General features: G+C 45.6%; 1 protein-coding gene and 1 long non-coding RNA gene across 3 annotated transcripts in view; one reads left to right on the plus strand and one right to left on the minus strand.

The window, feature by feature from the left end:
- Window positions 1-13,883, minus strand: part of ADAM19 (ADAM metallopeptidase domain 19) — a 76,965-nt gene that overhangs the window by 40,938 nt on the left and 22,144 nt on the right. For both annotated transcript variants that reach the window (XM_019740367.2, XM_074313848.1), the window contains one exon: window positions 4,870-4,948. In XM_019740367.2, the coding sequence (XP_019595926.2) occupies window positions 4,870-4,948 (79 nt within the window). The remainder of the gene's footprint in view (window positions 1-4,869; window positions 4,949-13,883) is intronic.
- On the plus strand, window positions 27-5,628 carry LOC141567297 (uncharacterized). The gene is made up of 3 exons (XR_012489850.1): window positions 27-4,036; window positions 4,683-4,828; window positions 4,984-5,628. It is a non-coding gene; the product is annotated as an uncharacterized LOC141567297 (long non-coding RNA).

Here is a 13,883-nt window from a genome sequence, read left to right on the forward strand (position 1 = left end):
AGAACTGTCCCGGGCACAGCAAGGGGTGATAACAAAGGGCACATTCTAACAAGCTCCTTCCCAAATGGTCAAGAGAGAGAAGCTGGTCAGAAGAGAGAGATGGTGAAACCCGTAGGGTAGAGCCAGTTCTAAAAACATCGTATCCCTCCCAACAGCCTGAGCCCGAGCAGGACCATTCAGAACTCTCTGGCATTCTCCTGTGTAACAGTCCAAGTGATCCACCAGCAGGGCCATACTTGCTTATAGACATTCCTTGGTGCCTAGAAGGCAGGAATGTGACCTTGGAGACAGCTAGCCCACTCGTCTATATTGTCTGGCTCCACCTCCTGCCCAGCTCTGGCACAAGTATAGCCTATTAATTAAGTTCAAGCATGTTGGCATGGCCAGGCTGGATTGAAAGGCAAGCGCCCACACCTACAGCCACGTAAACAGTTCCACCACCTCTCTGACCGTCAGCGCTTTCAGCCTCTGCCTCAGGGAGGGCTGTGAGAACACCGGATCAAGAAGCCAGCACAGGACACCTGGCCCACAGCAGCCAGCGATGAACATTAGTGATCAGACCATCAGCATTAAACTCTCCTTTGTCAAAGGCAGGGTGTGGCCTGGAGGGAGCTGGAGGCTCACGAGGAGACTGAATCCTCGGCCTTCCCCGGCCCCAGCTCTACATCCTGCCCAGCTGAGCCATGCAGCCTGACCATAGTACACAGGCCAGGCTGGCACGCAACTTAGGGTCAGTCTCTGGACCACTGATCATCGTCCGGCCAGCAGTGGGCTCCTCCGCCCACGGACGCGCAGGCAGTTGGAAGGAGGGCCAGGCACCAGCCCCTCTCTTTGTTTGCATCAAACTCTCCTGGACCTGAAACAAGTCAGACCCGGCCTCCAGGGGAGCACAGAGGAAAGCCGCCGTGCCAGGGCCACCCAGCAGCACATGTGAAAGCAGGGAGGCGGGCACAACCCTCCTCTAGCCAGGATTCCATCTGTTTCAATGCCAGCCTGTCACATGGCTTCTCCACCTACCCCCCGGCTCTGGGACCTGGAGGCACATCATCAAGTGCTCACGGTTTGAACCTGATCCTTAGGATGGGGCCATGTTACTCCACGACCCAGGATCATTCATGGTGGAAGAGGGGGCCGGGTCTGTGTGGGGTAAATGGGGCTCGTAGACATTGGAATGACCGAGCGTCAAGAAGTTCAGAAATGTGGGCCAACTACAGTCGTGAACGTCCTGGTACCTCCACAGATAAAGAGAATTCAGACCCAGGTGATGTACATGATGTAGGATCTGCCGGCAGTTTTGGGGTGTGGGCTGGGATTGTGTCTCGTGAGGCCGAAGCATGGACACACGGACAAGGGAGCAGTAAGGAGTTGTAAAGGAAGATAGTTTATTAGAGGCAGGAGAAGAGGTTGCAGCTCCCGAGCGGGAGGGCGTCCCGAATGGGGGTGCCCACTAACTAAGGCAAAAGGCTTTTACTTTTATACCTTCCCCTGCCTGCTTGGGGAAGGGGGCTGTAGCCTTCTAATGGAATTCATCTATCAGGTTTGTCCTGTTTGCCCATCCTGATGGGATTAACAAAGTAACCCATTCCTATCTATCAGATCTGCTCCTTTGTCCGGCCAGAAGGGATCTGAGATTATCTATTAACCTCCAGGAGTATTCTCATGTCTCTGTCCTGGAGTGAAGGAGACATTCCAGGACCTGGAGTTTCAGGATATGGCTGCTTTTTTGTTTATCCCACCAGGGACCCCCCTGTCTACCTACCAACATACTAACTAATCTGTCTCACAGGGATGGGTGTGAAGAGTGCCTGTACCTCTTCCCATCTTTGATGCTAACAGTGCACCCTGCCTGGGCGCCCTCTAAAAGAGCATCACAACTGACTTGTGTAACATGCCTTAAATTTACAAAGGGCTTTCACACACATCATCTCATGTGATCATAATACCTGCCATTCAGTGTTATTCACAGTAGAAGCTAACATATATCCAGCTCTTACTACTGGATAAACAACTTGCAATGATTTTTTCCCCCTTTAATTCTGACCACAGCCTTACGAGATAGATATTATTATTCCCATTTTTTAAAAAAGGAAACTAAAGGGTAGAGAGGTTTTGTCATTCACAAGGCCACATAGCAAAGTGAAGATTCAAACCCCAGTGGCCTGATTTCAGACTCCATGCTCTGTCTCTCCCAGCAAAAGCAGACCCACCCAGCAAAGTTCATAGGAATTAATTTATCAAAATTCTATTGTCTTTACCACCAATGGAGACTTGAGTTCTAGTCTACGCCTCGCCACTTGCTGGTTATCTGAACTTAAGCACGTTACTTTTTCTCTTATCTCAATGTCTTCATCTGTAAAATGTGGCGTTGGAAGAGATGTTTATAAATTCCCATAAAATCAGTGATTCATCTTACCCTTCCATAGCCCCGAGAGTCAGATCTTAGCATATCCAATTTTCAGAGGAAGAAACTTAACACTATTGTAGCCAAAAGGGTTGTTTCAGGTCACATAGCTAGTTAAAGCCAAGACTAAAACCCTGGCTTCAGACCCCAAACTCTGTAACTCTTTCTACTGGAACACATTCACAGGCCCATTCCCCCAGTGACAAGACCTAGATTAGGGCTGCAGGCTGCAGGCTGGGTCTGCTGAGTCTGATAAGATTCCCGCACTCCCGCTGCCCCAGGCCAAGTTTGGTAGTAGAGTGTAGTCCTCAACATCTGGGTCAAGCCCCCTGCCGCTCCCATTTCTCTCTGAGTCTTCAGCTCCCAAATAAGAAAGCCGAGGGGGAGCCCCACGGGGCTGGGTGGGGGCTTTGCTCTTCTTTAGCAGGGGATGTGAGAAAACAATGAGTTGTCCCATTCTTCTACTGGGATGTGCTTCAGTCAAAAAGACCTTCAGGAAGGAGGGGCATTCTGGGAGTGAGGGGAAGTTCTCTCCCATTCGTCTGTTTCTGAAAGGACCCTACATCATCTCTGCTTAATTCTGAGAGCACAAAGAGCAAGTAAAGGAAGCCATGAAGTCATTACATTCCTTCTGAGCTTCTCGGCCGGAGGGGGCTTTCATAGCAGGAAGCATGAGCTCATGGCAAACTTGTGTACTGAGACCCATTCTTGAGCTGTGGGTATACAAATGGGGGAGTCAGACTCAGAGGGTGCTTTGTGAGGTCCTCATGGCTAGGGCTTTCGAGGCATGTCGGTCCCCTCCCAGCCTCCCTGAGGCAGGGAACAGAAGTCTCAGAAGGACAAGTTTCCCCAAGGGGCATTGAAGAAGACGTGTGGACATACCACAGCTGGACAGCTTCCCCAGAGAGGAAAAGACCCAGCCAACCTGCCTGCTGTGGGCACGGGCCACACTGCCAACTCCTTCCCCATCCAGGTAGGTCTTGGTGAAGAAGGTAACATTGATCTTCACATTCAATGATCCAACAGAGCCCCTCAGCTACCTAGTTACTCTAGACCTCTTAGGTTTATCCTCATTCCAGAGTAATTTGATAAAGTAATCTGAGTTGCTAATGACTGATCATGGCTGTCGTTGTCTTCTAGACATTCTCACACTCTGGCAGGGATATTTTAAATAATGGGCTATGTGGGACTCTCAGGTTCCACGGGAAGCTGCTGGAGGAGCACTGAGGCAGAGGGGCCAATCCTGCTGTCCCCACACCACACCTCTCACATCTACATGCCACAAAAGTCCACCATGTCCTGCACCAAAGGCAAAGGCTATCACTGCTCCTGCCAGAGTCCATCTTCCCTGCTCCTTCAGGCCATCTCAACAGCCCAGAGTCTGAGAAGGGTCACTGCAATCCCAACTGTCTCTTAACTTGGGCAATAGTGACATTTGGTGCTGACTAATTCTATGTGTGGGTAGGGTCTGTCCTGTGCATTGTAGGATGTTTAGCAGTAACCCTGGCCTGGACCTACTAGGTAACAATGGCATCCACCTCTCAGTCATGACAATTGAAACTGTCTCCAGACATGGCCAAGTGTCCCCTCCTTTCCTGGCTAAAATGGTCAAACAAACAAACAGAATATTTTAAGGTAAGTGCATCTGATTAAAACTGGTATAAATCATCATGAAATATATATATATATATATATATAATTTATTTATTTATTTATTTATTTTGCTTCATGTTACTTACCCACATATCAACAAAAGTTTAAGTAAAAGAAATGATTTCAAACAAAATCACTCCTGGTTGAGAACCACTGCTCTGAACGTACAGATTCTAACAGGTCCCCTGGTAGGAAAAGCTAGCAAACCATGAAACGAATATGATTCACTATCTTTAATGTCCACCTGAGAGGTGTGGTGAAGCAAACAAAAATGTATCCATCGAAAGACCATTTTTTAAATGATAAATCTTTGTGCAAACATCCATACACAAAAAACAACTTTGAGGGGGAAAATTCCCAATATGGATATACCAGCAAAATAAGAAAACCTTCATAACGTGAAATCCTATGAAAAAGGCAGACGACAAACCCTCACACATCCATACAAAAAAGAAACATTTAAACATCTGATTGGGTGAGATGACAGGATTGCTGGCAAATCATTTTTTTCACTTAAACTTTTGTTAATGTGATTAATTAACATAAAGCCAAAAAAATGTACACTTCACAACGATGTATACCAATTTTAATAAGATGTAGTTATCCTAAAATAGTGTTTGTATTTTAGGACAGGGTACACTTAGGAAACAACAAATTCACGTTTGGCTTCTGCTGCTGGCTCCCTTGGTCTCTGGTCAGGAGAAGCAGTCCCTTCAGTGAGGAACCATCTCCATCATGCAGCACCATCTGCTCACTTCCCAGGGGTGGGACCAGGTAGGGCATCTGCTTGATAGATATTTGTGGAGCTGACTTACCTCAGACTTCAGCGTGGTGGTTTGAGGGTTACCACTTGGAGTGTAATGGGTTTCTGTGTAGGCTGGAGCAAAAAGTTGCCTGCAAAGAATAAGAACAAACATTTGTCTCCCGAGGTGATGGACTCCACCCTCCTGGGAACAGCGGCTGGTCATTCTAACTGAAGCAGGCAGGACCACCCCCAAGCACCTCTGTGCCGAAGAAATGGGGTGGCCATAAGGGCCTAAGGAACAAAAAGAAAACCAGGAGGAAGCTGGGTACGAATTTTGTGTTCCTGGGGATCATTGTTGAGTTCAGACACAACCCGATGGAGTCAATGGAACTAAAGCAGTGGTCTTAACTTTTTCTGGGTCCTGGGAACATATACGTGCAAACACATACTCAAAATTTCTCAGGATCTATGGGCGCTATTGTGTACCTGGATTGATTTTCCAGCACTGCATCCACCAATTTTTAGTATCAGCACCCCAATTTTTTCTTTAAGGGAATACCTCTCCCCTGTGCATGTTTTGGTGAGACTATCAAAGTGACCTCCCTGGCCCTGGTCAAGGGTGGTCCATGATCCAAGCTACGCCAATGGAGTAATGTTGCAAGAACTGAACGGATGGGAAAAATTCACCTGTCTCTTTGTTCCCGCTGCATGGATTCCCAGACCTGCCTTGGCCGGGCCTTTCTGAGACCCAGTGGTTCAGATTTCCTGAGACCTAGTAGTTCTGTGTGTTATCCTTCCAATAAAGTCCTTTTTTTTTTTGTTTCTAAAACTGTACATTGGTTTCTGTCTTGCCATAGACCCCTTGAAGCTGAGGTTAAGAATCCCTCACCAAAGGCAAAGCGACACCAAACAAGGTTCCTAGAGCCAAACGGATGCTTCAACTAGCTCATCCACGTTAAAAGCAGAAAGAAAGCATCTACAGAACGTCGAGATCAGGGGCCAAAAGGGTTTGTGATGGAAGAGAAATTGGAGTCTAACAAAAAAAAGAATTCAGTGAATCTATATGTATTAATATGGAAAGAATGTCAAAAATTGAGTTAGATAAAAAATAAATTTTAGGAAAGTATGCATTTTTAAAATCCCTTTTAATGAAAAACTAATACTGGTACACATGAGTTTATGCATTGAAAACGACTGGCGAACCACTAATGCCCATTGTTATTGGTGGTTCTCTCGGGGGACGACAGAAGATGTGCACAATGTAAGTTGCATAATTCTAAAAAATTGGTTGATTTCTTAAAATAATTATCACGTATTTACTTTGAAAACTGAAAACCTAATTTGAAACTACTTTTAATAAGAAGAAAACATAGGCTGAGGCCAGCACAGAAAGCCAAAGGAATCTGCAGGGACCACCCTGGTTTTGGAAGAGGTGACATTTCCCAGCAAGACAGGGACACTGAAGTCTCTAGAGTCACTCTAGAGTCATTTCCAGCTCTAAGTTCTGGGACTCCTGACTCTCAGATCCCCCTTTACCCCGAGAGTGCTGTCAAAAGGCAAATGCCCCAAGAATTGTCTCTTGTACTATGTGAAGCCCTTCAACAGCCAACCTTGGACAAGAAGAAACTCATCAGGGAAATGTAAAAATACAGCGAAGTCCAAAACCCAGCTGTGGAGAGAAAATGTCGCTACATGGAAACTTTGGGTCAGTAGCTAACGTGCCAGGTTCTGTTTCCCAGCCCTTTCTCTTGAGCATTGAACCAGCCAAGGATCTTAGGGAGGATCCATCCATTTGTCTGAGGGAGATAAACTGTAAGCCCCACAAGGACAGATGCCAAGCCGTTTTGCTTACCGTTTTGCTTACACATATCAGTGCTTAACATTTATTCAGTAAAAGAATGACAGCTAATTGCTGAATGAACGAGTAAGTGAACGGAGTCGTTCAGTGTGCTAGGAGTTTAAAACATGCTGTGAAGTCCTAGAGACTGAAGTTTCAACTCCAGCTCTCACAGTTACAATCTCTATGGCCGTGAGCAAGTTACTTTACCTCTCTGAATGTTTGTTTCCTCTTCTGCAAAAATGAGGATAATATACTTTCTTGATAGGGCTCTCAGAGTAAAACAACAAAATGCATGAAAAGGGCTTAACACCAGGCCAGTACAGAGTGCAGCTCAGTAAAGGTTAGTGGTTATCATTATTGCTTTCAACCGAAATTATGACGGAAGGACCCAGAAAAATTGATGGAATTTACCTATTTCCCTCTAAGTCTCCCCAGCCATTAACTCTCCAGTATATTGCTCAAGAAAGATAAAAAGCAATGAGCTCATTCCTGCAGCCCCATTTCCTGGGTCTGCTTTCACAGACTGCATAATGGACCGCTATTCTGGGGTTCAGCGTTTAATGGTCCATTTGGGTGCCAATGGGATGTAAATTTTCCCACAGAAAATGTACTCCTGATAAATACCTTCTCTGCCTCTTCTGAGTCTTAGAGAGGAGAAAAATCATTCATCCAGTGACCCTAAGGTGCTGCAAAGAAACAATCCAGACTGAACCTCACAGGTGTCCAGTCTTGCCAGTTCTCAGCCACTCATCCTCAGAAGGGTAAGCATTTCTCCGCAGCTTCTTATTCTGAGGATCTGCCCCCATTACCACAGAACTCTCAGAGCCTCAGCGTTGAAAGGGACCTTAGGAATCATAGTCAAACCCACTAGACTATGGGTTCCCAAAGAGCAGGGGGCATGGCTGCCTAGTTCAAGGCTTCTCCTCGGCTCCTAGTCCCTACCAGGAAGGCCGTATATGTTTATTCAGTGCATAAATGAATGAGTGAATGAATGAAACTTCTCCCTTGTATACAGGAATCCGACAGAGGGCCATTCAGCACTGGACATCTCCAGTGACAGGGATCTCCCGAGACCACCCACTCCATATTTGACCACATCTGGTAGTTAAAGTTCTTATGCTGAACCCAAACCATTTCTCTGTAACCGGGACCTAATGGCCATCATTCAAGTCTTCTGAATCTACAAGGTACATCTTGCTTCTTCTACCTAACTGCCCTTTGGGGACGAGTAGCATCAGCCCTGCCTAAGAACTAACCAAAAATGCAGACAGTCGGGCCCCATCCCAGATGTACTGAAGCAGACAGAAACCCTGGGGTTGGGGGACCTAACCACCTACTGTGATCTCTCTCTGAGCGATTCAGATCAAAACTACCACCCGAGACCATAAGATCTCAACAAACGTTTAAGGCAAGCGAACTTCAGAACTATCAGTGTCGCATGCATTACCCGGCCCACCCATCATCTTCCTGCTTCCACCACATCCTGGATCATTCTGAGCTTGGGAAACCAGAAAAGTTGCAATCTATTTTGTTCACATGTATTTAAATCATTTCACCTTCACAACACACGTATGAGGAAGGTACTAATCCTTTCCCCGTTTTGTGACTGAGGACCCTGGGAACTCAGACATGTAACTTGCCCAAGCTCTCACAGCATATTGTCAGAGCCGGAATTCAAACCCAGGTTTTTTGGCCCTGACCATACTTTTAATGCAGTTTTCTGCTCTGCCTCTCTTAGAAGGTACAAACATAAAATGAAAGCACTGCCAGGAACCATAGTCTAAAACACAATTTGATGGTGAGGATAGAAGCTTTGAGGACATATGTGAGGTCACAAGAAGGAGACTCAGCTCTTAGATGGTGACTATCCGCAGAGGAGAGAAATAGGTAAGAGCACAGCATGGGGCGGGGGAACGAGGAAGGCCCTGGAAGAACTTCAGGGCTAATATTTTTGAAATAACCCTTTTCCCAAATGGGGTTGCAGATGTTATCCAGGAAGGTCCTTTCTTCTAGAAGCAAAAGGCAGGGTCATGTTTCATCACCACCATCTGTGCAGTGTTACTGATGGACGAAACACTGCTTTCGAAGCTTCCCACTGCCCCAAGCTAGGTCCATCTATGCCCACGTGGTGCCCTGACACTGCTCTCAGGACCAAAGACACTGCTGTCCCCTCACAGAGGGGCCATAGGGCTACTGAGCAGCCAGCTCAGCCCACACACCCCTTCTCTGACCACATCTTGCTCTCATCTCCTCCCTGACAAGGAGCTGGCTCAGCAGATCGGCAGGAAGCCGTCTCTCACCACTGGAGCGTATGAGGATTTTCAGGAAACAAGTTGTGAGCGATGTGCGTCCAGGAAGGGAGAAGGACTATCCAAGATTTCCCACCCTGCCCCCCTTTCTGGCTTTGATGGAAAAGCAGTTTCTGTGTACCCTCCTGCCCTCTGTAAACGCCTCCCGCCTGCACCGCCAAGCTTGTAAGCCCACAGGCAGGCCGTGTCAGGATCCCAATGCCTAAGAGCAGCCAACGCTGGAGTGTTCACTTTGGGCAAAACACAGGTTGCCCAGGCCCCAAAGTCCTTGAGCAAAACTTGCATCTTCTGATGACCACTTGGGAAAATAAGCTGGCCCTAAACACCTAAAACATAAGGTCACTCGCCCGAAAGAAAATAGAATTGCCCGGAACAGCCTGGAACCTGTTTCGACACGAAGCCAGACCCCAAAAGCACACTGCAGTCAGAAACAGCCCTGACCCATTTTTCCTAAGGCTTGGGGCCTTCACACCCAGAGCCATCCCTTTAAGGACTATTTACCCTCAGACAAATTTCAAATGCCTCTCTAAGCTTCGAATCTGTAAAACTCCCTCTGGGGAAAGAGAAACAACAGGACTAAAACAAATTTGCAAAACAACTCTGTGGTCAACCCCCTTCCCAGCTGCTTCAGATAAGAAAAACAGGGAAGACAAAGTACTAGCACTTCCCAAACTACCTTGAGAAACACCCTGTGCTCGGCAGAAGCAAATAGTACTCTGCTCATCCCAGTGGCTATTTTTATGGACACCGCCCTCCCCCAGCTTTTGGTCCATCTAACTCTCTGAAGAGTATGGGGGATCTTAGCCACTGGTGATGCTAGGGGGGTGCTGCCTTGCTGGTCCCTCTTATTGTTCCTGGAGGGTCTTTGCCCTGCCTGCCTGTGTGGGTGATAACGTGGGCCTCTTTCATTTCTTGCTCATACTCTTAATGCCATCATGGTGGGACTTAACCTAGTTAACTGCACAATACCCGGAAATGCTGTGAAAAATAGAAAATCCCAGGCCCCATCCTAGACAAACGGAGAATTATATTCTCTAGAGAAGGACTCAGACATCTGTATTTTTAATAGGTTTCCCAGGTGATACTTTTCTAGGCTCAGAGAATTCTCCTGCTCCACTGAATCAATTTTAACATTTTAAATTCTTTTTCCCAAAACTTAAAAGCGATAGCAGCACAACACAGAGGGGAAGTCTAGGGCTCACAAAGCTTAGTTCTGAGTACCAGCTGCACTGCTCTCTAGATGACTCTCCTTTCAAACCCTGGAAATGAGTCAAAAGATGACCAAGGTCTCTTTCAATGCTGCACAGGGCACAGGTCATAGGCTCTGAGAGGCCAGTCTAAGGTCCTTTGGACTCTGTGGGAGGAAACATACCTTCAAAAGACTATTTACAATTAGTTAGGGCAGCTGTTGTACAACCCGGTAAAACCAGATGTCAACTTGAAAAAACCTAATAAGATACAATAGAGATGCAAATGATTTCTATCCAGAAGAGAGAAGTCCAAAGGTTTTGGCTTTGTTGCCCCTAGGATATTAATTAACCAGTTGTGTATCTAATTTAGCAATCTTATTGCAGCATTCCTTTTTTCACTATTAAAAAAATAGTACATACGAAAAGGTAGGACAATTAAGTTCACGAACTTTCCACCAAGCACTCACACATCTGTTATCTAATTTTTAAACTAGTTTTATCACCTTGGTGTTACCCTATTAGATGAATAAAACTGACAAATGCAATTTGTATGGAAGTGTTTCACTTGAGCCCTCCATTTCCCAGACTAATTAAATAAGTGCACAGAATAATTAATAATTACTCTCTCACAGCATCACTAAGATCAAATAAAAAAACACATTGACATACTAGTTCTGACGCTAATAAGTTCTGTGAGCTTGGGCAAGTCGGTTAACCTCTCTGTGCCTCAGTTTTCTCATCTATAAGATGGGGGGAATGATAGAATCTACTTAGTAGGGTTGTTGTAAAATGTTTGAAAAGTACCTGCTTATGAATATTTGTTTAAATAAAATGAACAAGTGTAAAAGAACTCTTTGTAAAGTATTTGTGTTTTATAAATATCATTGGGATCATTTTCTCCAGAACTAGTTATGTACACATGTGGCAAACCTTGATAATTGTTAAATAGAGATAATGGCTTTCTGAGGGGGTCATAATGTAGTCGCTCTCCTTTTGGTTGTGTTTGGAAATTGTAATATTAAAATTTTTTAACTAGCTCCGTGTTTCCCTGAAAATAAGACCTAGCTGGACCACCAGCTCTAATGTGTCTCTTGGAGCAAAAATTAATATAAGACCCGGTCTTATTTTATTATAAGACCAGGTATCCTATAATATAATATAATACTGGTCTTATATTAATTTTTGCTTCAAATGACGCATTAGAGCTGATGGTCCAGCTAGGGCTTATTTTCGGAGAAACACGGTAGGTGATACTATGCAAATCACAGACTACTCTGCCTGTTTTCCTACTGAAAGGAAATGGTGACATCCAGGACAGGCAAGCACTGGAAAAGGGTTTCTGAAAAGCAGATGAAGCTATTCTAATCTAATGACAATGCTTGCCCGTATTTAGGACAGTAATATAACAAATCAGTATGTATTATTTTGTTTTCTAAGAAGGAGAAAAAAGAGGGGAGAAGAGATGGCTGGGAAATCAGAACCAAGATTTCCCAATCCATGCTCATTCCACCTCTGACTCCAAAGGAATGGAAACAAACCAACATGCCAAAGTCATGGCCAAATAAGGGACAGACGCTCAGGGGCCCACAAGCAGAGGCATTCCTTTTTGAGAGAACAGAAAGGCAATGGAAGGGGGATCTTTAAAGGCTGTCCCTAGTGTAGAGAATGGGGATCTCCTCTTGCTCCAAGGACTGACTTGAGCAGCACCATCGCTGCCAGGGGACCAGCTCCAGAAGCAACACTGTAAAACAAGATGGTGCCATCAACAAGCCTGGCCAAGAGCCAAAGCTACTTGGCCTGGGTTTTTTTAACCTTTTATTAAGGAAATTTCCAAACAATGCATTAAGTCAACACTCCTTTTCACCAACCATTTCCCATTACATTTTCTCCCAATCCCCCACAAGACCCAGTACCCTTCCAACCAGCTCCTGGTCCTGTGTTTTGCTTTTATGTTAAATACCAAAGGATGTTTAGATAAGCACTGTTTACTCCTTTGGTCAGCAGGGTCATTATTTAATCTTCTTCATGCCTCTCTCTTGATTGCCTCTACAAAGATGAGCAATGTCTCTGCCCAAAGAGGGCCGACGTCTTGGGATTGGGGAGCTTAACCAGCAGGCACCTGCAAGGCCCTCAAAATGGCTCACCCAAGAAGAGTTTGCAGATGTGTTCTGCAGTGTCCGGAATAGCCCATTATGGGTATTTATTGGAATTAGATAAGAACAGTTCAAGGAAATGGGGTACTCTCTTAACTATTTCTGAGAAAGACAAAAAAGTGAAAACATTGCCTGACAACAGCCTCGCTAGCAACCAGTGTTTGGTAAATAACCACAATGCTTGTTTATCAGATTAACTTGAAGGGAAGGACCAATGCAAGAAGTAAGTGGCCATACTGTAAAGATAAACTTTGTGGATAAGACACAGAGGAAGTGAAGAAAATGAACCTCTCAGATCACAGGACCCTTGAGCATATGCTTAGAAAGAGGGGAATAGGTGGACCATCCCATGAGCAAAAGCAAATAAACAAAAAGCAGCCTGCCCTGAATATGGGTGCTTGGGCCCTTTTAGGCTCTGATTAAATATCCCAGTAAGCTTGATCAATCTCACCCAATGTTTCTTTGCATCCTAAAGGACAAATCAAGCCGAAGCACAAGTCGAGAAGGTTAGAACTTGGAAAGGCCCTCCTAATTCATCTTGGACATCTGTTGTCCTGGCCTGCAGCATCCCTGCCACCACGGGATAACAGTGCCCCGATGAGCATTTAGAGAAATATTCCCCTCTCGCTGCATGCTGACTGAGCGCCTGTAGAATCAGTCATGACAAGCCAGCACAGGTCTCATGACCTAAATTTCAAGATGAGTGACACGTGGTGAAAATGGCTGGCGCTGGCACCCCACCTCTCGCACCTGAAGAAACTATGAATTCCTGGATCCTGTCCTTTCCGAGCCCTGGTCCTTCAGCTTTTCCCTCATTCTATGTGCTGCTCCATAACCTTTCCATGAAGGTTCTTTATGTGCCATCCTCTCTGTGCAGTGCTTCCCCTCACTTCACTTTTACAGGTGAAGCATTTGAAAAAGAGCACAAGCAACTTTCACAATATCACACCACTGTATTTTGCTTCTAAACCCATCAGTATAAAAAATTAAAGTAAGCTAAACGTCAGTAGACGATGATCCAAGCGTCAGGCCATCCAGACATTCCCAGAGGACAGAGAGGAAGGATGCTGGTGCAACTGCATCAATAATTACTTATTAAGCAGCATAATATAGTACAAACTACGGGGCACATGGCATCGGGAAGACCAAGTCCCTCCTGGCTTGACTCCATCACGTATTTGCTCTGGGTTGTGTGCCAAGCCGCAGTACCTCTTCTGAGCCCCAGCCTGTACATTTGCAAGCCCACTCACTCATTCCACCGATACTTATTGAAGCCAATCGTGCGCCAAGCACCCTACCAGGGGATGTGAGCAAGGCCAGCTGTTTTCCTGCCTTTCACCTGTCACCTGCATCTCTCACAACATCGTGAAGATTAGAGAAGGCTGAGGGGCGGCAGAATCTGCCATCCCAATATACCATTTTGGCATAAGGATATTTTGAACTGAAGGGACTTGAGAAGCAAATACAAGAAAAGCTCCCCGCCCTTCCACTATTTGCCTAAAAGCAGGACATAAATTTTCAAAGGCATCCCTCCGCCCCTTCTACCAAGAAAGACAAAAGTTAATCACCAGAGACAACTGTGGACCCTATCA

The sequence above is a fragment of the Rhinolophus sinicus genome, linkage group LG10, assembly GCF_036562045.2.
Source record: "Rhinolophus sinicus isolate RSC01 linkage group LG10, ASM3656204v1, whole genome shotgun sequence".
Classification (NCBI taxonomy): Eukaryota; Metazoa; Chordata; class Mammalia; order Chiroptera; family Rhinolophidae; genus Rhinolophus; species Rhinolophus sinicus.